The 25679-nt window shown below is 43.7% G+C and overlaps 1 protein-coding gene across 9 annotated transcripts in view; it reads right to left on the reverse strand.

The window, feature by feature from the left end:
• The window catches only part of TOPBP1 (DNA topoisomerase II binding protein 1), a 217414-nt gene that overhangs the window by 156665 nt on the left and 35070 nt on the right, over positions 1 to 25679 (reverse strand). For all 9 annotated transcript variants that reach the window (XM_070730152.1, XM_070730148.1, XM_070730150.1 and 6 more), the window contains exon 8: positions 9053 to 9222. In XM_070730152.1, coding sequence (XP_070586253.1) covers positions 9053 to 9222 — 170 coding nt within the window. The remainder of the gene's footprint in view (positions 1 to 9052; positions 9223 to 25679) is intronic.

Below are 25679 nucleotides of genomic sequence, written 5' to 3' on the forward strand. Positions count from 1 at the left end.
GTGTTCCGCCCTGTCTGTTTATGTGTGACCGTGTGGAAACATTGTCTGTCATAATCAAAACATCGTGACCCCTCACTAAGTTGGCGAATCTCCGGAGGGCTAACGAGACCGCCCGTAGCTCCAACAGATTGATGTTGCAGTCTCTTAAATCCTCTGACCCCCAAAGGCCCTGGGCCATCTGGGAGGACGTGTGAGCCCCCCACCCAGTTAGGCTGGCGTCCGTTGTTACCATGAGAAGATCCTTCTGTAGGAAGGAGGATCCCCTCCCTAACGCCGGAGTAACCCACCATTGGAGGGACCTGCACACCCTGGTGGTAAGGAGTACTTTCCGGTGAAGATGACTGCATTTTGTCCGCTGAAAGGGGAGCAGGAACCACTGCAGTGGGCGTAGATGGTGACGAGCCCATGGTAAAATGTCTATGCAGGATACCAACGTTCCTAAGACCTTCGACAGGAAGGACAGGCGGGGATATCGTTGCCTGTCCAGTTCTCGAAGCAGCTTTCGGATGGAGGATTGTCTCTCCTGGGACAGAAAGACCATCCCCTTGGTTGAGTCTATAGTTGTGCCCAGATGGGCCAGACGTGTGGTAGCGGTCAGGTGGCTCTTTTCCCAATTTACTGAGAAACCGTGAGCCTGGAGCGTCCTGATGGTTAGGCGGAGATGGCTGTCCGCTTCCTCTGTTGTCCTGGCCAGAATGACAATATCGTCGAGGTACGCCATCAGGCGTACCGACCGTTGTCGCAGCCAGGCCGTGAGGACGTCCAGCAACGTCGTGAATGTTTGCGGTGCTGAAGACAGTCCGAAGGGCATAGCCCGGTATTGGAAATGATTGTCCTCCAGACTGAAACGCAGAAACTGTCGGTGCGAAGGACAAATAGGAACGTGGAGATAAGCCTCCTTGAGGTCGATTGAAGTCATCACATCGTTGAGCCGTACCGAAGCAAGAATTGACCGGAGCGAATGCATCTTGAATCTTCGGTACTTGATGTACAAGTTCAGTTGCCGAAGATTCAAGATTAGACGGACTCCCCCGGACGACTTCGGGACAAGGAACACTACAGAATAAAACCCCTTGCCCCGTTGGTCTGTGGGAACCGCCTCTATGGCTCCGATTTCTAGTAGATGCAATACTTCCTGATGCAAGAGGAACCGTTTCTGGGGGTCTGAAGGGACAGGGCAGGGAAGAAATCGCTGCGGCGGTGGTCGAATGAATTCTAGTGTTAGACCGTGAGCCGCTGTCGCCCAGGCATCTGTTGATGTGCACTGCCAACGGTGTGCGAAAAGCGCCAACCTGCCTCCCAGCTGAAGCGAATCCTGAGAGTCACTTATTTTTTCGGAAGCCACGATTGGCTCCCCTGAAAGGGCAGCGTCCTTGCGAGGATCTGTAACGGTCATTGAAGGTCCGGTCTGACCTAAAAAACCCTTGGTTGGAAGAGCCCTGGTAAAAGGGCCTCGGTGCCTGGGCAGAGGCGGAGGCGGGCTCAGGCCGAAAGGGCTGGCGTCGTTGATAAGGCGTAAACCGCCTATTTTGACCCCGATTTGACTTGGGCATCACCTTCTTCTTATCCTTGTCCTCGATTAACACCTCGTCGAGGGCTTCACCAAACAGCTTTTTACCTGTAAAGGGGGAAGATGCCAAGGACCACTTTGACTTTACGTCCGCTTGCCAGTGGCGGAGCCAGATAAGATGGCGGGAGGCCACTGAGGAAGCCATGGCCCTGGAAGCGAACTTGGCCGCGTTTGCTGTGGCATCCGCCGAGAACTCCATGGCCGCCAGCAGCTTGTTGAGGTCCTGCCTGAGGCGACCATCCTCCGGATTAACCCTTGATTGGATGTCTCTAATCCACAGCAGCGTGGCCCTATTAAAAAACGAGGCTGCAGAAGCGGCCCGAATGGCCCATGCCGCCATCTGATGGGTCTTCCTGACGACATTTTCAGCCCGTTTGTCCTCAGCCTTCAGGCCCTCTTGGGACTCTGAAGGTACCAGCGCATTGGAAACAAGGCTTGTGATGGGCTTGTCGACGGGTGGAAAAACCAACATGTCCTCCATCGCCTGATCGAAGGAATAAAATTTTCGGTCCAGGACTGATGGACCTTGAGCAGCCGCCGGGTTCTCCCAAGGCCGTTGAATAGTCTCTAGGAATACCTGGGAAGACGGTATGCTTACCGTCTCTTGCTTTGGTAAAACAAAGAGGCGTCCAGTGGTAGGAGCTGAAGCTGTGGTCTCCGATTGGGGCCCCTCCCCTGCCTGATCAATAGTCCATTTTGCTTTATTAAGCAAAATCTTGTACAGGGAAGGCTTGAACAAACCAGTGACCGCGGGCTGCTCTGGCGGTTGCTCATCGCCCGATAGCTCATCATCTTGGTCACTGAAGGCGTCTCCGGGAGAGCCCTCCTCCTCCATGGAATCGGCCAGCGAATGTGTGGCTGGGGCTGTCCATGGATCTCTGAACCTCAACGGTGGTGGCCCCGCTGGTTGGCGTTGTTGGTGCGCACCCGTTGTAACGCACTGGGAAAACGCACTGGTAATCAGATCCTGCAGGGCAGGAGGCATGCTTTGCCAGTTATCTTGAGCGCTGCGCAGGCCAGCTGCTGTAGGTGTAAAGGTAGCCTGCGCTGGGCCATAGGCTGAGTGAGCAGAGGCCTGAGGTGGAAAATTGCCAGGCCACACAGAGGGTTGTCGCGCAGAGGAGTAGGCCTCAAGAGCAGGGCCAGGACCAAACTGCAAAGGGCGCTCCGGGGACCAGTCCCTCTCAGAAGCCGAGCCTGCTACCCCTGATGGAATCGCGGGGGAGGCTGGCAAGGGTTCGGGTCCAGAAGACAAGGTGGCTAGGGAGGCCTGTTTTTGAGTTGCCTCTAATTGTTTTTCAAGGGCTTTGATACGCCTCTCTGCCTCCCTCAGCGAAGCCCCCTGGGAAACCTTAGATTTCTGGCTTCTCTCCTTGGGGGTACTTGGCTTAGTTAAGCCTACAGCCTCCTCCACGGTATGGGTTGGTGTTTCTGCCATCCTTAGTTCTATTGTTAAACACTCACAATTCTGGAGAGACAATGGCAAACCACTCAGCCAGACACGACAGAAGGAAAAAAAACGTTTGCAAAGTGTCTTTTTTCCTCTGGCCTCCAGTGCGGCTGCGTGTATCAGGGCAGATTAAAAGAGGCAAGCAAGCCTACAGAGCGTGAGTCACGCTGACCGAGGCCTCCAATAGGGTGACGCTCCGGTTGCCATGGCAACCACGTGGCCCAACAAACAAGTCCTGCGGCCCTGGCTTCAACAATGGCCGCCGCAACGTTACCAGGGAAACGGGCGGGAAGCTACCTTCCGTTCCCGCCCGATTTGCCTTCAAAATGGCCGCCGCCCTAAACCGAGGGCTTCCCCTGAGGAAACGAGCCAGCCAAGCGATCCCGGGGGCTCTGAGGGGGCGCTTCCAGCTCCGGATTCCCCTGCAGCGTGCCCGCCACAGGGAGCAGGCTCCCCATAGCGCCAGCCGCGGTATTTGACACCGGGCGCTACCACGGAGGTAAGCAACCCGGGGGCTCCTTCCTAACCCACACAGAGGCTTGAGAGTGGGTCAAAGGAAAAGGAGCCGCAGCTCAAAGGGTTCGCCCCACGGAGGGTAGGAACCCTATGCTGCCATGGAGCTGCCCCCGAAGTGCCTGCAAGAGAAAAGAAAGGGGAGAAAAAAATGTTAATACAAGTACATTCCCAGAATAAATAATTTTACTAAACTTATATACTTAAACCATGGTTTAACATCAGAGAGAAAAACTCTAAGTCCCATTACTGCGACTGAGTTTTTTAGACTGGAGGGCTAGGGGGCGGTGCCTGGCTAATATTTAAATTAAACTCAGTCCCTACCAATCAGACTGTAGAATTACCCATGTTGGACTCTCCTTGCAAGTGCCTATACAGTGGTACCTCGAGATACGAGTTTAATTCGTTCCGGACCTGGGCTCTTAAGTCGAGCAGCTCTTATCTCGAACGACTTTTCCCCATAGGAATTAATGTAAATAATTTTAATTGGTTCCAGCCCTCAAAAAACTCACAAAGTTAGTCTAAATTATGCAGAAAGACATGTTTTTAATGAAGAAATGTACATGTACATATAAATGAATAATGAAGTTTCTTTCACTTAACTTGTAAACTTTCTTAAACTTTTAAATTTACATATGTTCAACTTCTCTGCCACCCAATCCTGTAGGACAGAGGTCCCCAACCCTTTTTGCACCAGGGACCGGCTTTAAGCGATCAAGAGAGGAATGGGTGAATGAATGGACGGAGGGTGGGAAGGAAGGAAAGAGGGAAGGGACAGGAACAGAGGAAGGAAGCAAGGAAACTTATGAAAGGGGAGAGTAAGAGAGGAATGAGTGAAGGGAGGGAGGGAAGAAGGTGGAAAGGAGAAAGAAAAGAAGAAATAGAGGAAGGGAAGGTAAAAGAGAGAAAGAAAAAGAGCAAGAAAGAAAGAAAGAAAGAAAGAAAGAAAGAAAGAAAGAAAGAAAGAAAGAAAGAAAGAAAGGGGGAAGGGACAGGAACAGAGGAAGGAAGCAAGGAAACTTATGAAAGGGGAGAGTAAGAGAGGAATGAGTGAAGGGAGGGAGGGAGGGAAGAAGGTGGGAAGGAGAAAGAAAAGAAGAAATAGAGGAAGGGAAGGTAAAAGAGAGAAAGAAAAAGAGCAAGAAAGAAAGCTGCAAGCACCCCCCCGAGCCCCCCAGGCCGGCTGCAACCTTTTAAAACACGCGCGCCGCTTCGCAGCTGTCTCCTGAAGCCGAACACGGAAGTTAGCGTTTGGCTTCAGGAGACAGCTCCTTGGCGCTTGTATCTCGAATTTGGGCTTGTGAGTAGAACAAAAATATCTCTCCCCTCCCAGCTCTTATCTCGAGTTGCTCTTAAGTAGAGCAGCTCTTATGTCGGGGTTCCACTGTACCACGATTTTTCAAAAAATATTAATTAAAAAATGCAGGTTTTTTTCCCTATACCACGGTTTTTCCCACCCAATGACATCATATGTCATCGCCAAACTAATAATTTTTGCAAATAAATAACAAAAAAAATAATTATTGTTAATAAATAATTATGTTTATAAATATCAGGATCACTAAGTGTCTTATTCAATGGTGAGTACCAGTAATAATGGTAATGGGAAATGGTAATTTAGGGGTTTAAAGTGTTAAAGGATGGCTTGTGATACTGTCCATAGCCAAAAATGGTGTATTTACTTCCACATCTCTACTTCGCGGAAATTCGACTTTCGCGGGCGGTCTCAGAACGCATCCCCCACGGAAATCGAGGGAACACTGTATTATCAATCTCCTCCTCACTACCCATTTGCAATTTGATAGACAAATATACCAACAAATCAAAGGATCTCAGGACTTATAGCAGAGATTGATTGATTTAACTTCATAGCAGAGATAGATAGATAGATAGATAGATAGATAGATAGATAGATAGATAGATAGATAGATAGATTTGACTTCTATGCCGCCCAATTCTGTGGGACTCAGGGATGCTTACAACAATATAAAACACACTATAATACAATAATAGAAGCCAATATTAATATTAAAACTAAACCTATTAAAATAATAATAATAATAATAATAATAATAATAATAATAATAATAATTTATTAGATTTGTATGCCGCCCCTCTCTGAAGACTGGGGGTGGCTCACAACAGTAATAAGAAACAGTGTAACAATGGGACAAATCTAATAATAATATATATATAAAAACCCCAACAATTAAAAACCATACAGCACATACATACCAAACATGAAATATAAAAAGCCTGGGGGAGATGTCTTATTTCCCCGATGCCTGGCGATAGAGGTGGGTCTTGATTATTTTATTTTTGTGGGGTTTTATTAGAATTTTATTGTTTAATTATAATTAAACAATAAAATTCTAATAAAAACCCACAACAATCCAACCAATCAACATACATACCTAACCTATCCAGTTAGGTCCTACCGACGCAATTCGGTTGTGACAGATAGTAGTATTCACAGCCCCCAGGCCTGCCGCTAAAGCCAGGTCTTCACTGCCTTTTGGAAGGCAATAAGATGGGAGCAGTATGGAAATTGGGGAACAGTTGGTTCCATAGAACCAGGGCGGCCACAGAGAAGGCCCTTCCCCACGGCCCCATCAACCTGCATTGCTTAGTTGACGGGAACCGGAGAAGGGTAACTCTGTGAGATCTTATTGGTCTCTGGGAGGTATACAGCAGCCTCATGTACAGATCATAATGAAACATCTAAAAAGTACAGCACTCTCACACAGCGACTTGTTAGAGCCCAGAGTTGGCTTTCTCCGGGTCCTGTCAGCCAAGCAATGTCGCCTTCTCTATGACTGCTCCGACCCTTTGGAATCAGCCCCCCCCCCCCCCAAGATTGCACCTTCCCCATCCTCCTGGCCTATCGTAAGTCCCTAAAACCACCTTTTTTGCCGGAAGGTCTGGGGCCATTGAGCATTGCCTTCATGCTCTGGTGAATGGTATGAAAGAATTATTATGAATAAATAAATGTTAAATGTATTTTATTACGTGGGATTTTAGTTTAGATTTTAAATTGTTTTTAGGGCGGCCTAGAAATTCAAACAAACAAACAAGATATGATATGTAATTGACACCTTTGCCATAATAAAAAAGGAACAGTAAAGATGTAATATAAAAATAAACTAAGATACTTAAAAAAATAAAATTCACAAGGAAACATGAAAACAATATCCCACTATCCTTTTTGAATATCTTTTTCTTCATCAGAAGAAACAGCAAATTCAAAACCCAAGTCTATATTTTTAAAAAGCAACTAAGAAGAGTAAATGAATTCTCCATTACCAAAGTAACAACAACTTCACAGGAGATGTGCAAGAACATTATTCTAATTAATATAAGCACACTGCAACAATTTAAGACTGGAAAAATGAAACAAATGAAATGAAACAAACAACCTATACAACATCTTCCAACAAAATGAATATCCGTGCAACTTTATCAACTTTATACAGTGCATTGAGTGCCTAATCACTCAATGTGCTGTAGCACATCCAATACAAATTATAGAAAGGATAACCCTGGAATGACTGTTTTGCTGGATCTGCCCCTTGGGATTCAGTTTCAACTCAGTCCTCAGAGAGGACACTTATGGCTACCACTGCTCCTTTCCTGAATCTTGGTTTCAACCAGAGGACTCCAGGATTTGTGAGTACATCCTTAGCTTTAAATTTGAGGCCCCTTCAATTTTAATTTTATTTAATTTTTTAATTTTATTTTAAATTTTACCCTTAAATCTCATTTTCTTTTAATTTTTGAGCTTCTGCTGTTTTTCAATCTATTAATGAGCCAGAAGAATTTGAACCAACCTGCCAGTGATTCTATCAGCAGTAGAATCTCGGTTCCTGCTGTTTCTGCTCTTGCCAATTAAATGATTCCTGGGGAGTCCGTCAGGGTTTGCTCTGGTCTGTCGGGTGAGTACTAGAACCCTGACACTGACTGACTGAGCTTGCTGTGGGCTGCCAGCTGGACACAATTATTCCAGGGCTTTGGGTGGCGAAGAGAATTTGAACAATACCCTAATCCAGAAACTAGCAAGAAAACCATATCCCTATTAAAACGGACAGGGCCAGCTACTATACATAATTGCCATGTGATGGCCATATACATTTATCAAATAATAAACAAAAAGGGAGCACACCTCACACTTTCTATAACTGACAATGTTACCTAGTAAAGTAATCAAGCATCTGTAAGCAAACAACCAAACTTGATTCAATTTCCTTTCAGTTACAGCATCATTCAAATTTTATCTATAGCATGTTCATTGTAGTATAGTTTTTTCCCCTTCCATTCAATGAGAGAGTGACTAACTCAATATAATCCAACTTGCTTTGTACCCCAAGAGGAAATATAACGCAGTCTCCCAATTTCTAAGTTGATTCCATAACCACTATATTAATAAACTGGCTGTCATACACTTCATTATTATTTACTATATATTAGTCTGGCATAATACAACTCAGTATTCAGCATTCCTTCATTATATTCCTACTATTGATTTTTTTAGTTTCCTGTATTATCAAGGAGGTATTGCATTAAAATGTTACTTAATTAGTTCCATGGGGAAATAAAATAATTTAACATAGTTTGTAAGCAATAGTTTTTCTTCTTTTTTCAGTCTGTGGTGCAATAATAATAATAGGATAATTGCTTTTAACCAATTACAGTCATACCTCGTCTTACGAACCTAATTGGTTCCAGGGGGAGGTTCGTAAGACGAAAGGTTCGTAAGACGAAACATTGTTTCCCATAGGAAACAATGTAAAGTCAATTAATCAGTGCAACCAAAAAACCCCCCGCAAAAAACCGGCGTTCGGCGACTGCTGGGAAGCCGCGCGGCTATTTTAAAAGGTGACAGCCGGCCTGGGGGGCTTCCCAGCAACCTCCCGAACCCCGAATCCGGAAGTTCGACAAACGTTCGGGGTTCGGGAGGTTGCTGGGAAGCCCCCCAGGCCGGCTGTCACCTTTTAAAACAGCCGCGCGGCTTCCCAGCAGCTTCCCGAAGCCGAACGCCAAACCCGAACTTCCGCGTTCGGCGTTCGGAGACTGCTGGGAAGCCGCGCGGTTGTTTTAAAAGGTGACAGCCGGGCTGGGGGGCTTCCCAGCAACCTCCCGAACCGAACCCGGGGTTCAGAAAATTTTTGCCTCTTCTTACGAACTTTTTTCGAGTTACGAACCGGCGTTCGGGAGGCTGCTGGGAAGCCCCGCCGCCCGGCTGTCATCTTTTAAAACAGCCGCGCGGCTTCCCAGCAGTTTCCGAACGCCGGTTCGTAACTTGAAAAAAGTTCGTAAGAAGAGGCAAAATTTTTCTGAACCCCGGGTTCGTATCACGAGTTGTTCGTAAGACGAGGGGTTCGTATCTTGAGGTACCACTGTATTCAGAGATGAAACATCAGATTCTGCTTAGTTACATTCATGAACAATATAATTTCACAAATTCTAAAATCTATAGAATTATCTGGATAATTTTAGAATTGAACATGCACTATTAAACATACTCGGCATCCATCCAGTAAATCCTCTTGTGCTTGCAAAGAACTAATATTCAAGTTGTTCAGATCATCAGGCGAAGGATCCTGTCTGCTATTCAGACCAGAACTACATGCTGTTTCATTAACGCCACTTAAGTTGATATTTGAAATATGACTAACATCCGAAAGTGTTCGACCTTTAAATAAAATTCAGATGAAAAAGTTATTTATGAATGATTTTGGAAAATTGTATCAATATATCAACTACAACTTACTTTCTCATTTCATAAAAGTTAAATAAAATAATATTGAACATTAGTTAACTTTCATTCTCCATTAATTCTTTCCTGCTGTTATAAGTATACTAAGTATAACGTACTGTAGTTTGCTATCAATGCATGCATGAAATGCTTAGTATTTTCTAATGCTTACAAAATATTGGTTTATTCATTATTCAGAACATATTATTTCAGGTTATGAATATTATTTTTAAGAAATACTGCAAAAGAAAAATAAAGACATCGAAAGAGAAAAAATTATAAAAGTTTTATTTCATTCAAGGTAGCTTACATTAAACCTATTTTTATTTAACTCTGTAACAACAATCTTGTCATTGGTAGTTTGCCAGAGAAAGAAAATGGCCCAAAGGCATCCTGTAGTTTCCATAGCCTTCCCAGTTTAATTCAAGAACTTTTATATTAGCCCTCATGAAGAGATAATGCCATTCATAGAATTTCACTGTAATAATTTCATATATTGTCATAAACTTATTTTGTAAGACACTCTTTTCATAGTTCTAAACGTGATTTCCTTCACTGAAAAGATATTAGCCAGTTATCTTCAATAAAAACTTCTTTTTCCCATTGGTTTTGATAGAATTGTGGACATAGGAGTGAAAATCAATGAAAAAAGATACCGGAAAATGTAATTCAATCATAGCTACCGAAATCAAGTAACTCATCTTGCCATTCAATAGAATTCTTCAAATCTTTTGAAAGGTACACTCTGCAATTTGTAGGAGCATGTCTGAAACAGAATGGGACAACTTGCTGCAGCCAATTCACCATGGTCAATTCACTAATGCCAACTTGCCACAGGATAACTCACTACAGGACAATTCAACTATTCAATTTAATAATTTTAAAATATTTTAATTTTTGTTATCTACATTTCATTTTGTCCCACCTTTGGTATCCTTTTTTAAACAAATCTATTTTTTTCCTATTTTTTCGATATTAGTGTAATTTTTCTCCAGTGAATTGGCCATGGGGAGTTGGCTGCAGAAATTGTCATAGATCCTATCTAACACATCTCTTTTCAAATCAATAAAACAATTTATCTCTTGTAGGGAGAGAGTCATATTAGTGCAAAACGATATAATTTTTGTACTGATTTGAAAAGGTTTTCAAATGCATTTCCACATGATGCACACCTTTTTTAAAGATCATGTACAGCGTTATTTAGTCATTCCGTGTCAAGTGGACCAATTTTAAAGATCGTCCCCACCTTACCATCTCAGATTTTGATGAAATTTGGAAGTTTCTTTATGAAATAAAGAAAATTTTAGTTCAAAATTTTAGTTCAAAAGACTAAAAATTGGAAATTCTAGGAGAGTTCAAGTAAAGGATTGCAAAATGCTGAGTCAGCAAAAATGACATTTTGGGCCAATTTCCAGAAGCTGTAAACATGGCGGTTTCAGTAGTATGTTGGAGATATTTGGAGAACCTGCACACCTTGTAAGGCTTTATAAACTGACAAAACCCCATGTACCTAGGCCTCTTACTTTTTACATGGTTCACGCTCAAACTTTGCAAAAAACCTTCAAAAATGAATTCACAGCAATCTTCAGGCTGCTGTAGTTTCAAAACTACTTGGCCTTTCAAGTTGATTTTTGGCAGGTGCACTACGTACACAGCTGCAATGAGGACTTCCAATTTGTAGTACTTTCCTTCAAGTTGTTGAAAAAATATACAAGTTCAAAGTTGGTATTTAACAGTTTTTAACCAAATTTTGGCTATTCTTGATGCCCTATTTGATCCTGTGGGACAGCTTCAATCTCTTCAATTTAGCAACATTAGAAAGAACAGATTCTCTTCTTTAAGTATATATTATTTTAAGTTTGGTGTCTCTTCATATAAGGATTGGAAAAATGTCCTCAACTGTTTTTGGGCAGCCTGTGATTTCTGCACTGCACCCTTGATACAAATGCAGTAAAGGTGATTCTTTTTTTTTAATAAACAGCATTTTTTTAAAATAAAAAATGTTATAAGACTGTATTCAAGAAAACTGAAAAAACAGCAATGTTTGTTAGGAAATGGAAGGGTGAGGCCAGGTTTCATAACATGTTTGAAGAAATCTTCTTCAGTCAGTTAGGTTGGCCAACCTTCTTATTGTGGACCATGTTGTTGCAAGGCAGAATTGACTGGGGGTTTTTTCACTGCACCCTTGCTACAAGTTGCAAAGAATATAGGGCTGGTTTGCATTATAACTAAGAAAGACAGGAGTGTGCACACAAGTAGAACTTGTTCTGGGTTGTGATTATTTGTTCATACCAATAAGAATGCTCAGCAGTGGATCCAGAAGGATCAGATGAATTTCTACTTTGCTCAGTTGGTCATTCAAATACATCAGATTGTCATTTACTGACATACAATAGAAGTAAAGGTTTGAAATTACAGTGATCCCTCGATCTTCGCGATCTCGATCTTCGCGAAACGCTACACCACGGTTTTTCAGAAAATATTAATTAAAAAATACTCCACGTTTTTTTTTTGCTATACCACGGTTTTTCCCACCCGATGACATCATACGTCATCACCAAGAGTCACTTCTCTGTCTCTTTCTCTTTCTTTCCTGTCATTCTCTGCTTCAATCATTTTCTCATTTCTCTTTTTTTCTCCCCTTTTTTCTATCATTTCTCTCTCTCTTTCTTCCTTTCTCACACTCTCTTCCTCCCTCTCTCATCTCTTTCTTTCCTTCTCTCTCTTTCCTTCTCTCTCCCCCCCTCCACTTGCCCACGAGAAGAAAAAAAGCAACCTCTACCGGGCAGCTCCCCTTGTGCCCCCGCTTTGTGCCTGCCTCTTTTGGGGATTTTTTTTCCTTTTCTTTTTTCGCCTTTGGTCTCCCATTAAGCCTGCCACTTGGCCACCGCCGAGGAGAAGCACGGGGAGGGCGAGAGAGGGAGATCGTGGCATGCGAGGTCCCTGCAGAACAGAGGGGGTGGCTGAGGCGGCAGAGGCGCAGCAGCGGTGGCGGCAGGCGAGCTTGGAGCCTTGCTTCGCCTCCTTCGCTGCAATACAAACGAAGGGGTCAGACGCAGCTTCGGCGAGGCGAAGGTTTCCGCGGCTCTGACCCAGAGCAAGAAGGACTGGTGGGGGTGGCGAATCCACCTCCCCAGCCACCGGCTCCACCATCTGCGCATGCGCGGCCATTGAAAAAAGGGCGCGCATGCGCAGATGGTGTTTTTACTTCCGCACCACTATACCGCGGAAAATCGTTTATCGCGAGAGGTCTTGGAACGTAACCCTCGCGATAATCGAGGGATCACTGTAATTGAAGTGCTTCCGCCTGATCAACAGAAGTTGTCGCAAAAGCATTCTGGACAACTTTTCGATGCTGGATCGACTATTTGCCTTCATCATGAAGCTTTTTTTTTAACAAGGTTTGAATCTTTGTAAAGAACCCGCTGTGGTCATAAAGCAAAAAAAGTGCTTAAGAGTGCTGGGCGACACACTAGCAGGCCAGCTAAAGGCCATTACAAGTAAAATATTTGTGCCAGGTCAGAAACTGTGTCCATCTTGTCTAAAAGAAGTCAATAACAGAGCTGCTGATTCTTCATCATAGTCAACATCAGCAGATGATGAACACATTGATATTTCAAGAAATCTTAACAAAAGTTTAAATTCTATTGCCATTTCTCCATTACAATTCAGAGGCTATATCAAGCACAAAATCAGGCAAGTGCAAAATACTTTTAGCAGTCATATTACAGTTGCTGGTGGTTTTGACCTGAATGAGTTTGAAACCCAAGCTACTAGTCAGAAATGTGACAAATGTGCTGATTATGATGACCTGCTAACTGAGCTGAACAAAGCTCAAGTATCAAAAGATAGTACAGAAAAACTGCAAATACTAAGGTTGGTACCAAAAAGCTGAAAACAGTTTGTAGAATTCTGGGCAAACGAGACAAGAAGAAAGGTAAAGTGTTACCAGAATCACTTTTACTGCACTTGTATCATGGGTGCAGTGCAGAAATCATAGGCTGCCTGAAAACAGTTGAAGACTATTTTCCAGTCCTTATATGAAGAGACCAAAATTAAAACAATATATAGTGGTACCTCTACTTAAGAATGCCTCTACTTAAGAACTTTTCTAGATAAGAACTGGGTGTTCAAGATTTTTTTGCTTCTTCTTAAGAACCATTTTCTACTTAAGAACCTGAGCCCAGAAAAAATTCCCAGGAAATTTGAAAGCAGCACGAAGGCCCGACCAGTTTCCTGCCATTCCCCCTTTAATCCCGGCCACCTCGGGCTGTTCTGGGTGTCATGGAAAGGACTCATGTAGGATCAGCCCGCGTGAGCTGAAATGAGACTAACTACGGAGTCGATGGAAATGAGCTGCGAGGAGACCTTCTGAACGAAGTTATTTTTATTAGAAAAGTAAAAAATGATAATAATGCCTGGAGCAGGCATAAAGCATGTCCTCACATTGTAAGGACTAGAATATAAGATGGATGCTTGCCTTCTCTTCCTGTGTAGGAAAGGAAGTGAGGAAAGCAGGGATACATCATAGAAAGGGAGGAGCTACAATAACAAACAAGAGTTAACTATTTAACTACTGGATGTTTCTAGATGTCTTTGGAGGCTGTCAACCCACAGCGTGACACTGGGCTGCCAGAGGAGCCTTTCGGTGGCACTTAAGGGGACTTTGGGAGTCCAGAGCGAACAAAGCATTTTCCTTTCTCTGGGCACTTGGAGAGGGAATAAACCTCTGCCAGCGCCCAGAGAAAAGAAACAGTCCCTTCGCTCTGAGCAGTGCTTCTACTTACAAACTTTTCTACTTGATATCCAGGTCACGGAAAAAATTAAGTTATTAAGTAGAGGTACCACTGTATTCTTAAAGAAGAGAATCTGCTCTTTCTAATGGTGCTAAATTGAAGAGGGTTGAAGCCGTCCCACAGCATCAAACAGGGCATCAAAGATAGTTGGAAGAGAGCGGGGTCAAATGGCCATGGCAGCATGGGGTTCCCCCTCATCCATCGGGGGACCCCGAATCCCCGCCGTCCGGGGGTTCTGGTTCTTATGAACTAGACTGGATCCTCCCTGAAGGAAGAGATCTGATTTGGCATACCCCACCAGATGTACCAGCCCAGTCTCACATCGGCGGTGGTGCACAGTTGGCTAGGCTGCCATGCCTAAGCCAACAGTAGCTGCCGAGACAATGCAACGCTGGGATAGCAGATGAGCAGTAACACCTGGAAAGAGGATGATTCAAAGCGCTAGCAAGGTGAAAAAAGACCAAGCGATGTGCTGGTGAGTGAGGACGGCCGAAGGGATCTGATTTTTCTGATTTTTATTTTTAATGGAACTAAAATTGCCAGAAATGGGAGCGGAAGAGGTTATTTATCGATGGGGCAAATAGCAAAAAGCTTCAGGACGCAACAAATTGTCCAAGATTGGATTTCTAAGAGGCTTAATGATTTGGAATTTGGAGTGTTAAATTGGATGACTAAATTACTTTATTTTTATTTTATTTTTTTATCTTTATGGAAGCTATTTTTCTTTTTTGCATTAAATGAGAAATATTTTACAATAGAAGATATGAAAGACTGCCATCATCTGGCTGGAGGAGTCACTGCAAGGAGAATTATGGTTTATGTTTTCAACAGATGCTCGCCTTGGCGGTGGAGTATCTTATTTGTTTTGGCTATGAGGATGGAATGTTCTTGTTACATGTTTATTTTTGAGGAGAAAGGAGGTCATCAGCCTTGGTTTGGAAGGAATGAACTTTTGAGAGATGAGATAACTGAACTGATTGAGGGAGAAATGGTTAAACAATTGGCAAAAGAATAAAATTAAACATTTGAGAAGCCTGAGGATCACAATACATTGGATAATATTATTGGAAAAGAGACTTAAGATACATTTTGGCACTGTAGATTAAGGAATATGGAAATGGAAAATACGGATGGCAGCAGGATTGTTAAAAAGAAGAAAAAGACTGAGCCTTAACATAAAGTTATAAATTTATAAAAGAATAAGACTATGCAAAATGATGAATTGGAATTATGGGAACTAAATGCTGAATTTTAAATTTAACTGGAATTTATTATAGGGAAAATGCATGGGGAAAAATAATGAATATACAATGGGTGATAGGAATGGGAAAAATGGAGGGGGAATTAATTTGGAAGATGAAAAAGTATTAACTGTGTGGTGTATGTAACAATGCTCAATTAAGATGTGTTATGATTTTTAAAATTTTAGAGGTAAATAATGCAAAAATGGAGTAGTAGAAAAAGGAAGTAAAAATAGAAAATGGTCATGATTATTCTACTGGAAGGTGGAAAATATTGATAAAGAATTTCATAGAAAAGGTTTAACTATAAGATAAAAAAGATTATGAGAATTATGTATATGGATGAATTATGATATAATAGGGTAATAGAATTATGAAAATAAAAAACAATGATGATTATATATTTTTTTAAAGAAAATTTATCAATGATGGTACGCAATATTGATTCTAGAAATTATATATCTACAGAATTGAAGCAAAATTTGGGATTATAATTTGTATATTTTTTTGTAAATTTATGGAAAGTTATAAATTATACTGATATAAAATGGACATGATGTCTCTATTAGGGCTACGATGATTTATATTAGATTACGATACGAGGTTTCTATTGGGTTTATTGCCCCATAAAATAGACTAGATTTTATTGATGATTCCAATGGGTTCAGTGATTTTTTTTAGAAAAGGGCACAAGGATTCCACTTTATTTACAGTGATACATTAGATTAGGGTATGAGGATTTCATTGGATTCAGTGATTCTTTTTTTAGAACAGGGCATGATGATTCCACTGCGTTTACAGTGATATAATTAGAGTAGGATATGATGATTCTACTTGGCTTACAGTGAATAGGCATGAGGATTCCACTAGGTTTGCAGTGATAAATGGGGTATGAGGATTGGAGTTATATAAGGGATATATAAAAGAAAAGGGAAAAAGGTTCACAATTATTTTTTTCTTCAACAGGGCATGATGATTCCACTGGGTTTACAGTGATATAATTAGAGTAGGACATGATGATTCCACTGTTCTTACAGTGTTTTTTAGAATAGGGCATAATGATTCCACTGGGTTTTCAGTGATCTAATAAGAATAGGGCTTGATAATTCCACTGGGCTTACAGTGATAAATGGAGTACAATGATTTGGGTTCTACAAGGGATATATGGAAGAAAAGGGGGAAAGGTTTTTTCCCCGTCTTTTCATTTTTTGCTTTTTGCTTTTTCTTTGTTTCTCTTTGTTTCTCTTTCTTCTCCATTTCAATTTTTTTATTTTTTATTTGCCTATTAAAAGGAATTTTCTCTGTTCCTTTGTGAGTTTTTTGTTTTCCTTTTTTCTTATTTTTTTCTTTCTTTTTTTCTATTTCTTCTCCATTTCATTATTTTTATTTATCTATTAAAAGGAATTATTATTAATTGGGCTAATTGGGATATATGACAAATTATTTGGCCCTTCCTTTCCCCCCCTTGAATTAATATACCGTATTTTTGGTGTATTAGACGCACCTTTTTCCTCCCCCAAATAGGCTGAATGTAGCTTTTTTTCCTCAGCTCTCACTATCTGCTAACAATCTTCCCAACTCTTACCTTGCAGCCTCTTTCATTGTTTCTCTCTGTGAAGAATGTTTTCCAAGCCCTAAGTCTTTCCACGGTTTGTTTCATTACTCTAACTTAATCTGAGTAAGTTTCTTTCTAACCCTAACCAGGTGCTAAAGATATTCCCAGCTTTACTGTTTGCAAGCTAGTTCATTGTTAATCTCTGCCAAGAATGTATTTCAAAACCTGTCTTTGTAGGAGGTTTTTTTCATTTACTTGCTCCAGATATTTCTTTCCAGCCCTAGCCAGTTTCTATTAATGTACTCAAGCTCTTTCTTTGTTATTCTCTGTGAAGAATGTTTTCAAGCCCTAAGTCTTTGCAGGGTTTGTTTCATTACTCTAACTTGCTCTGAGTAAGTTTCTTTCAGCTCTTTCACTGTTACTCTCTGCAAAGAATGTTTTCCAAGCCCTAAATCTTTGCAGGGTTTTTCCATTGCTCAATCTACTTGCAATGCAAGGAAGCTCTGAGAAAGGTATCAGCTGGGGTGTGGGTTCAGATGGGGATGGCTAGCTTTCCACCTGGTTCTTTTCTTTTAAAGAGAGAGAGAGAGAGAGAGAAGGGGGTGAGCGAATAACAAGCTTCTCTAGATAAAGAAATGTGTATCTCCCATCAATTGCGAATGCCAGCTGGGTAATTCTGGGATTGAAGTCCAGATATCTTCAAGTTGCCAAGGTTGGGAAACACTGCTCTAGAGAAGCTGGTTATTTGTCCGCCCCCCTTTTTTCTCTCTCTCTCTCTTTAAAAGAAAAGAACCTGGTGGAAAGCTAGCCGCCCCCAGCCGAACTCACACTACAGCTGAACCCATCAGATTTTCCTCAGCTGGGCTTGGCTTCCCACTCACGGCTGCTATGTCTTCAGAGCCTGGAACTGTCATGCAATTGCAGAGCGATGCCAGCTCTAACTCCAGCTAGAGCAGAAAGGGGTATGAATATGAACTGTGAGGTGGTTGGGTATGGGGGGGGGGGAGAGAACTAGGAGAAGAGCTGAGTCTGGCATGACTGATGGAGGAATTCTGGGAGTTGAAGTCCACAAGTCTTAAAGCTGCAAGTTGGAAGACCCCCACGTTAGAGGTTAGGAGTGCAAGGATCTTCAAACCTGGCAAGTTTAATGCTTGTGGACTTCAACTCCCATTTCTGAGCTAGCATGACAGGTGGAGGAATTCTGGGAATTGAAGTCCACAAGTCTTAAAGCTGTCAAGTTTGAAGACACCTGAGTTAGAAGTTAAGAGTGCAAGGGTCTTCAAATCTGGCAAGTTTAAGGCTTGTGGACTTCAACTCCCATTTCTGAGCTAGCATGACTGGTGGAGGAATTCTGGGAATTGAAGTCCACAAGTCTTAAAGCTGTCAAGTTTGAAGACACCTGAGTTAGAAGTTAAGAGTGCAAGGGTCTTCAAATCTGGCAAGTTTAAGGCTTGTGGACTTCAACTCCCATTTCTGAGCTAGCATGACTGGTGGAGGAATTCTGGGAATTGAAATCCACAAGTCTTGAAGCTGTCAAGTTTGAAGTTTGTAAAAAGTGTACATGGTTTTAAAAAGCATTCCGCTACACTGGTATTTTATTAAATAATATAATACTACACCATTTGGTTCAGAATGCTTTTTTCCTTGTTTTTCTCCTCTAAAATCTAGGTGCGTCTTATACATCAGTGCGTCTTATACACCGAAAAATACTGTACTCTTGATCCATGTAATAGTTAGATAAAATTTAGGATTTATTTGATATGATTGGGAATTTCTGTTTCCTTTTTAAGGGTAATTATTATAAAAGTAATGGTAATAAATATCCATGAAATTGTTATTAAAGATATATGGAGAAAATTGAAGCACTATCGCCTAGAAGATTGAAGCACTATCACCTCAATAATTAGATGTGATTAGAAAAGAAGCAATTTAAAAACTGTATTAATTAATAGCTTTTAAAATACACATAAGAAGTTTGAGTGACTATTCCTTTCCAGATGTCAAATGTATTGGAAGCAGCATTGGATGGATCTTGAATACCAAAGTTAAAAGAATTAATTATTGTAATGTACTTCAAGATTGATGGTATGTTATTTTGCATATGTGATTGGAGTGAAAAATAAAAAAAATCTTGATTAAAAAAAAGAAACCCATTAAATACAAACTCTGAACTCTTATATTTTTTCAACAACTTGAAGGAAAGTGCTGCAAATTGGAAGTCCTCATTGCAGCTGTGTACTTAGTACACCTGCCAAAAATCAACTTAAAAGGCCAAGTAGTTTTGAAACTACAGCAGCTTGAAGATTGAGGGGGGTTTTTTTGCAAAGTTTGAGTGTGAACCATGTAAAAAGTAAGAGGACTAGGTACACGGGGCTTTGTCAGCTGACTCAGCATTCCGGTTCCGGTTGGGGAGCAGAGAGGAGGGCGGAGGCTGCAGCTCCGCCGGACTACGGCTTGAACATCTGAAATTTTGGAAGTTTTGACCCGAGTCAGCAAAAAGTTTTTGAAGCCTTGGGGGGGATAAGTGTTGCTGCCTCTGAAGACCCCTGAGTTTGCAATCCTCTGCGGTGTTCGGAGCCGTTTTTTGCCCTGGAGTCCGGAACGCCAGAAGGAAAATCAGCTGGGAGGCGGAAGATGGCGGCCGCTAGCTGTCATTAAGAACCCTGACGGGACCAGGAGCTAACTGGGGCTCGCTGGAGCCGGAGACTGAAAACTGAGCCGGGCGGATTTGGAGGACGACTGCCCCTTTCCTTCCTCCCCGATGAGCCCAAGAACCGAGTGTGGCATGGTGGGAGCGCTCGGTGCTGGAGGGGCCATCGGGCGGAGGGCTATTACGGAAGAAGTGGGGCGGCCGTTATGGTGAAGGAAGCCAGAGGAGCGTGGTGGAGGCCAGTGAGCTGTGGCATGGCTTTGGAACAAGAAGGAAATCATCCCTTCGGAGGTGGAAGCCGAGGAGAACATTGTGGAGGCTATTGGCCTGGGCCGAGGTTTGCAGCGACCGAATGGTGGCGATGCAGTGGTGCGGTGTTGCGGAGGGATTGGAGGACTGGTGATGTCACCCGACAACTACAAAGACACGGGGGAGAGGCTAGGCGGAACATCAAGAGCTGGGCAGTAATGCTAAGTCAGAGGGGCCGAGACTGGTGGCTGAAACATAGAGAACTACAAAGCCTACCTCAGAGACTTTGGAGAACAGAACCCATACACTTAGAGAAAGACCTGAGGGTGTCAGCCTGTGGCAGGGGTTGTCACCACAAATCTGAAGAAAATACACTAGGACTTATTTCCTGAACATCTTCCCTGAACACCCCTACCCCAAAACTCTCCCCCCCCAAAGCCCTCACCTTTTAGATCTGAGAACTGAGGTCTCATTGCTGACCTGATGGACAATTGATTATACCATCAAACAAAATTAATCTATATTAACTTATAATTTTTATCTTAGATTTTATATACTTATATTTTTAATGTTTTAGTGTTTTAAATTGTTATTAACTGTTATTTTACACTGTTACTAATTTAATTGACTTTTAACATAATTGGGGTTCTAAGTAATGGATGACTGGGATAAATATACTTGGGAGTATGAGTGGAATGACTGGTATGATTGGGTGGGTGGGGGTGGGTGGGGTTATGGTATGGATGAGTTGAGTGATAGTAGTGTGAATGATAGGTCTGGCCCACCTGACGCTCGGGAGACAGGAGAGGAAGGGGCACCGATCTCTGGGGTGGCAGGGGGTCGGAATATCCCTGTGTTGCTGGGGAGAGGCAGATATGGCGGGGGCCACAGAGTTAGCCGTTCCAGGGGAACGAGGGATCGTTGCTTAATAACGGTCCCTTGTTCTGGCTCTGTGAGCCCAATCTTGGGTACTGGTGGTGAGTGTAACTCTGGCCCTGGGCTCAGGTTGCTGCTGCTTAATGCCAGGTCGGTGGTAAATAAAGCTCTCCTCATCCGGGATTTGATCCCGGATGAGGAGGCCGACCTGGCATGTGTTACTGAAACCTGGCTGGGCCCAGAGGGAGGTGTTCCTCTCTCTGAAATTTGCCCAGCCGGGTTTCAGATATGGCATTAACCTCGACCCCAGGGAAGGGAGGGAGGAGTGGCTATTATAGCCATGGAGAGCCTTTGCCTGCGTAGACTCATTGCTCCGGAAATTGCGGGTTGCGAGTCTCTCTTGATGAAGTTGGACTTAGGGGTTCAGGTGGGCTTATTTCTCACGTACCTGCCTCCCAGCTGCGTGTCAAAAGCCCTGCCTGTGCTACTCGAGGAGGTAGCCGGGTTGGCGGTGGAGTTCCCCGGACTCATTGTCCTGGGGGACTTCAACCTGCCGTCACTCGGCGAAACCTCTGGGTTGGCACAGGAGTTCATGGCCACCATGACAGCCATGGACCTGACTCAAGTAGTACAGGGTCCGACTCACGAGGGAGGGCACGCACCTGACATGGTATTCCTTTCCGAGCAACTGAGTAATGGTCTGAGACTAAGGGGCTTAGAAGCATTGCCTTTGTCATGGTCAGACCATTTTCTACTACGGCTTGACTTCCTGGCTCCAATTCTTCCCCGCAGGGAGGCGGAACCAATGAAGATGTTCCGCCCCAGACGCCTGATGGACCCAGAGGGCTTTCAGACGGCGCTTGGGGTTATTCCAGAGGCACTCGTCCACAGTTCGGCGGAGTCTCTCGCGGAGGCCTGGAACACGGCTGCGGCGGAGGCTCTTGACCGGATTGCACCTTTGCGACCTCTCTGTGGCGTTAGACCCCGTAGAGCCCCATGGTTCAACGAGGAGCTCCTGGAGTTGAAACGCCAAAAGAGACGTCTAGAGAAGCGATGGAGGAAGAGTAGGTCTGAATCTGATCGAACACTTGTAAGAGCTTTTATTAAGACTTACAAAGTGGCGCTCAAGGCGGCAAGATGCGCGTACCATGCCGCCTTGATTGCACCAGCGGAATCCCGCCCGGCCGCTCTGTTTAGGGTGACCCGCTCCCTTCTTAACCAGGGGGGAGTTGGGGAGCCCTTGCAGAGTAGTGCCGAGGATTTTAACACGTTTTTCGCTGATAAAGTCGCTCAGATCCGGGCCGACCTCGACTCCAATTGTAAAACAGAGTCGACTGACAACGAGTCAGTCGAGGTGACTGGGGCACGTACTTGTCCAACTGTCTGGGAAGAGTTTGATCTGGTGACACCTGATGAAGTGGACAAGGCCATTGGAGCTGTGAGTTCCGCCACTTGTTTACTAGATCCGTGTCCATCCTGGTTGGTTTCGGCCAGCAGGGAGGTGACATGGAGCTGGGCCCAGGAGATTACCAACGCTTCCTTGGGGAGGGGAGTTTTTCCAACACTCTATAAAGAAGCGCTTGTGCGCCCCCTCCTCAAGAAGCCCTCCCTGGACCCAGCCGTACTTAATAACTATCGTCCAGTCTCCAACCTTCCCTTTATGGGGAAGGTTGATGAGAAGGTGGTGGCACTCCAGCTCCAGCGGTCCTTGGAAGAAGCCGATTATCTAGGTCCCCAGCAGTCGGGTTTCAAGCCCGGTTACAGCACGGAAACCGCTTTGGTCGCGTTGATGGATGATCTCTGGCGGGCCCGGGACAGGGGTTTATCCTCTGTCCTGGTGCTCCTTGACCTCTCAGCGGCTTTCGATACCATCGACCATGGTATCCTTCTGCACCGGCTGGAGGGGTTGGGGGTGGGAGGCACTGTGTTCCAGTGGTTCTCCTCCTACCTCTCTGGCCGGTCGCAGTCGGTGTTAGTGGGGGGTCAGAGGTCGGCTCCTAGGTCTCTCCTTGTGGGGTGCCTCAGGGGTCGGTCCTCTCCCCCCTGCTATTTAACATCTACATGAAACCGCTGGGTGAGATCATCCAAGGACATGGGGTGAGGTATCATCAATATGCTGATGATACCCAGCTTTACATCTCCACCCCGTGCCCAGTCAACGAAGCGGTGGAAGTGATGTGCCGGTGCCTGGAGGCTGTTGGGGCCTGGATGGGTGTCAACAGACTCAAACTCAACCCGGATAAGACGGAGTGGCTGTGGGTTTTGCCTCCCAAGGACAATCCCACCTGTCCGTCTATTACCCTGGGGGGGGGGAATTATTGACCCCCTCAGAGAGGGTCCGCAACTTGGGCATCCTCCTCGATCCACAGCTCACATTAGAAAACCATCTCTCAGCTGTGGCGAGGGGGGCGTTTGCCCAGGTTCGCCTGGTGCACCAGTTGCGGCCCTATCTGGACCGGGACTCATTGCTCACAGTCACTCATGCCCTCATTACCTCGAGGTTCGACTACTGTAATGCTCTCTACATGGGGCTACCTTTGAAAAGTGTTCGGAAACTTCAGATCGTGCAGAATGCAGCTGCGAGAGCAGTCATGGGCTTACCTAGGTATGCCCATGTTTCACCATCACTCCGCAGTCTGCATTGGCTGCCGATCAGTTTCCGGTCACAATTCAAAGTGTTGGTTATGACCTTTAAAGCCCTTCATGGCATTGGACCAGAATATCTCCGAGACCGCCTCCTGCCGCACGAATCCCAGTGACCAATTAGGTCCCACAGAGTGGGCCTTCTCCGGGTCCTGTCAACTAAACAATGTCGGTTGGCGGGCCCCAGGGGAAGAGCCTTCTCTGTGGCGGCACCAGCCCTCTGGAACCAACTCCCCCCGGAGATTAGAACTGCCCCTACTCTTCCTGCCTTCCGTAAACTCCTTAAAACCCACCTTTGCCGTCAGGCATGGGGGAACTGAAACATCTCCCCCTGGGCATGTCTAATTTATACATGGTATGCTTGTGTGTGTGTCTGTTAGTATATGGGGTTTTTTAAATTTTCAAATATTTTAAATTTAGTCGGATTATTTATGATTTGCTTCATTTGTTGTGAGCCGCCCCGAGTCTTCGGAGAGGGGCGGCATACAAATCCAAATAATAAATAAATAAATAAAATTTTGCAATCCTTTACTTGAGGTCTCCTAGAATTCCCAATTTTTAGTCTTTTGAACTAAAATTTTCCACAGCATAGTTTTATATCATAAAGAAACTTATGTGCCAAATTTCATCAAAATCTGAGATAGTCCACTTGACATGGAATGACTGTTTACTACATTTTTCATTGTATAAGACGCACCTTTGTCCTCCATAAAAGGGGATGAACATTCAGGTGCGACTTATACGTTGAATGTAGCTTTTTTCAAAGCTTTTTTTTCAGCCCTAACTAGGTGCTAACGATCTTCCCAGCTATTACCTTGCAGGTTCTTTCATTGCTACTCTTTGCGAAGAATGTTTTCCAAATCCTAAGTCTTTGCAGGGTTTTTTTCATTAATCTAACTTGCTCCAGATGTTTCTTTCCAGCCCTAACCAGGTGCTAACTGTGTTCCCAGCTCTTACCAGCTTGCAAGCTCTTTCATGGTTAGTCTCTGTAAAGAATGTTTTCCAAACCCTGTGTTTATAGGTTTTTTTATTGCTTTACTTGCTCCAAACGTTTCTTTCCAGCCCTAACCAGGTGCTAACAGTGTGCCTAGCTTTTACCAGCTCTTTCATTTTTACTCTTTGCAAAGAATGTTTTCCAAGCACCAAGTCTTTGCAGGTTTTTTTCATTGCCCTAGCTTGCCCTAAATGTTTCTTTCCAACCCTAATTTGTGCTAACTGCTGGGTTTCACCTCTCTAACACATTCTTACACTGTCTTGTAGACACACCTCTATGGTCAGGTCGCAAATTCACTGACTAGTATGTCACCTTTTGATGACAAAAAGGGGCATGTACTCTGCAGACTATATAAACAGTGCAGAGTAGATGACTCTTCCCTTTTCCCCCTTTTTGGCCCTGCTGAGCTTCTTTCCACCTCCTTCTACCTTCCTGTGTGCTCCATTGTCCTTAGCTGCGGGCACATGTTTGAAATCAATCCGAAGGCATCCTCACACATGGAAGCATCCAGAAGTTATTAGTATGTACTGGAATATAAGCATTTATGTCTGTTTTTTGTAAATGCATTAATCAACAGAATTGTAAGTAAATATTACAGTTTATTTCATCTTTATGAAGGAGTGATCATTCACTTATAACTAATAATATTAATAGCAACCAGAAACCCAACACTAACAATGTTCCCAGCTCTTACTAGCTTGCAAGCTCTTTCATTGTTACTCTCTGTGAAGGATGTTTTCCAAGCCCTAAGTCTTTGTTTCTTTCATTGCTCTACTTGCTCAGAATGTTTCTTTCCAGCCCTAACCAGGTGCTAATGATTTTCCCAGCTCTTACTGGCTTGCAAGCTCTTTCACTGTTACTCTCTCTGAATAAGGTTTTTTTTTAAGCCATAACCAGGGGATACAATAATGTGCTGAAGCTGATCAGACTAAGGATGCTAGCCGGATGAATATCTGGTAAGCAGATTATTTCCCCTATTTTCCTCCCAAAAACTAATGTGCGGCTTATACTCCAGTGTGTCTTAGATTCTGAAAAATACAGTATATGTTGCCTATATCACCTAGAGACAACTTTAATGAGTTATAACCAATAAAGGCAACTATATGAAATATTTAAACAATAAATAGAAACAATAAATTAAAATTAATAAAGATGAGAATGCTCCCTTCTATCACCCAACAAACCAGAAGTTCAGAAAAAGGTACTTCCGGTTTGTCGTTGTTAGCATCCTTAGCAACCAGGACCGGCAGCGCATGGGGCGCAGAGATTTCAGCCGCCGCTCCTGATCTGGCTTTCCACTCCAAGATAGCTGCTGCTGCCATAAAGCAGCTGCCGGGCAGAAGGGGTACAGAAGCTGAAGCTGCAGCAGCGGCTATCTTGAGCACAGAGA

Source organism: Erythrolamprus reginae, chromosome Z (genome assembly GCF_031021105.1).
Source record: "Erythrolamprus reginae isolate rEryReg1 chromosome Z, rEryReg1.hap1, whole genome shotgun sequence".
Taxonomy (NCBI): Eukaryota; Metazoa; Chordata; class Lepidosauria; order Squamata; family Dipsadidae; genus Erythrolamprus; species Erythrolamprus reginae.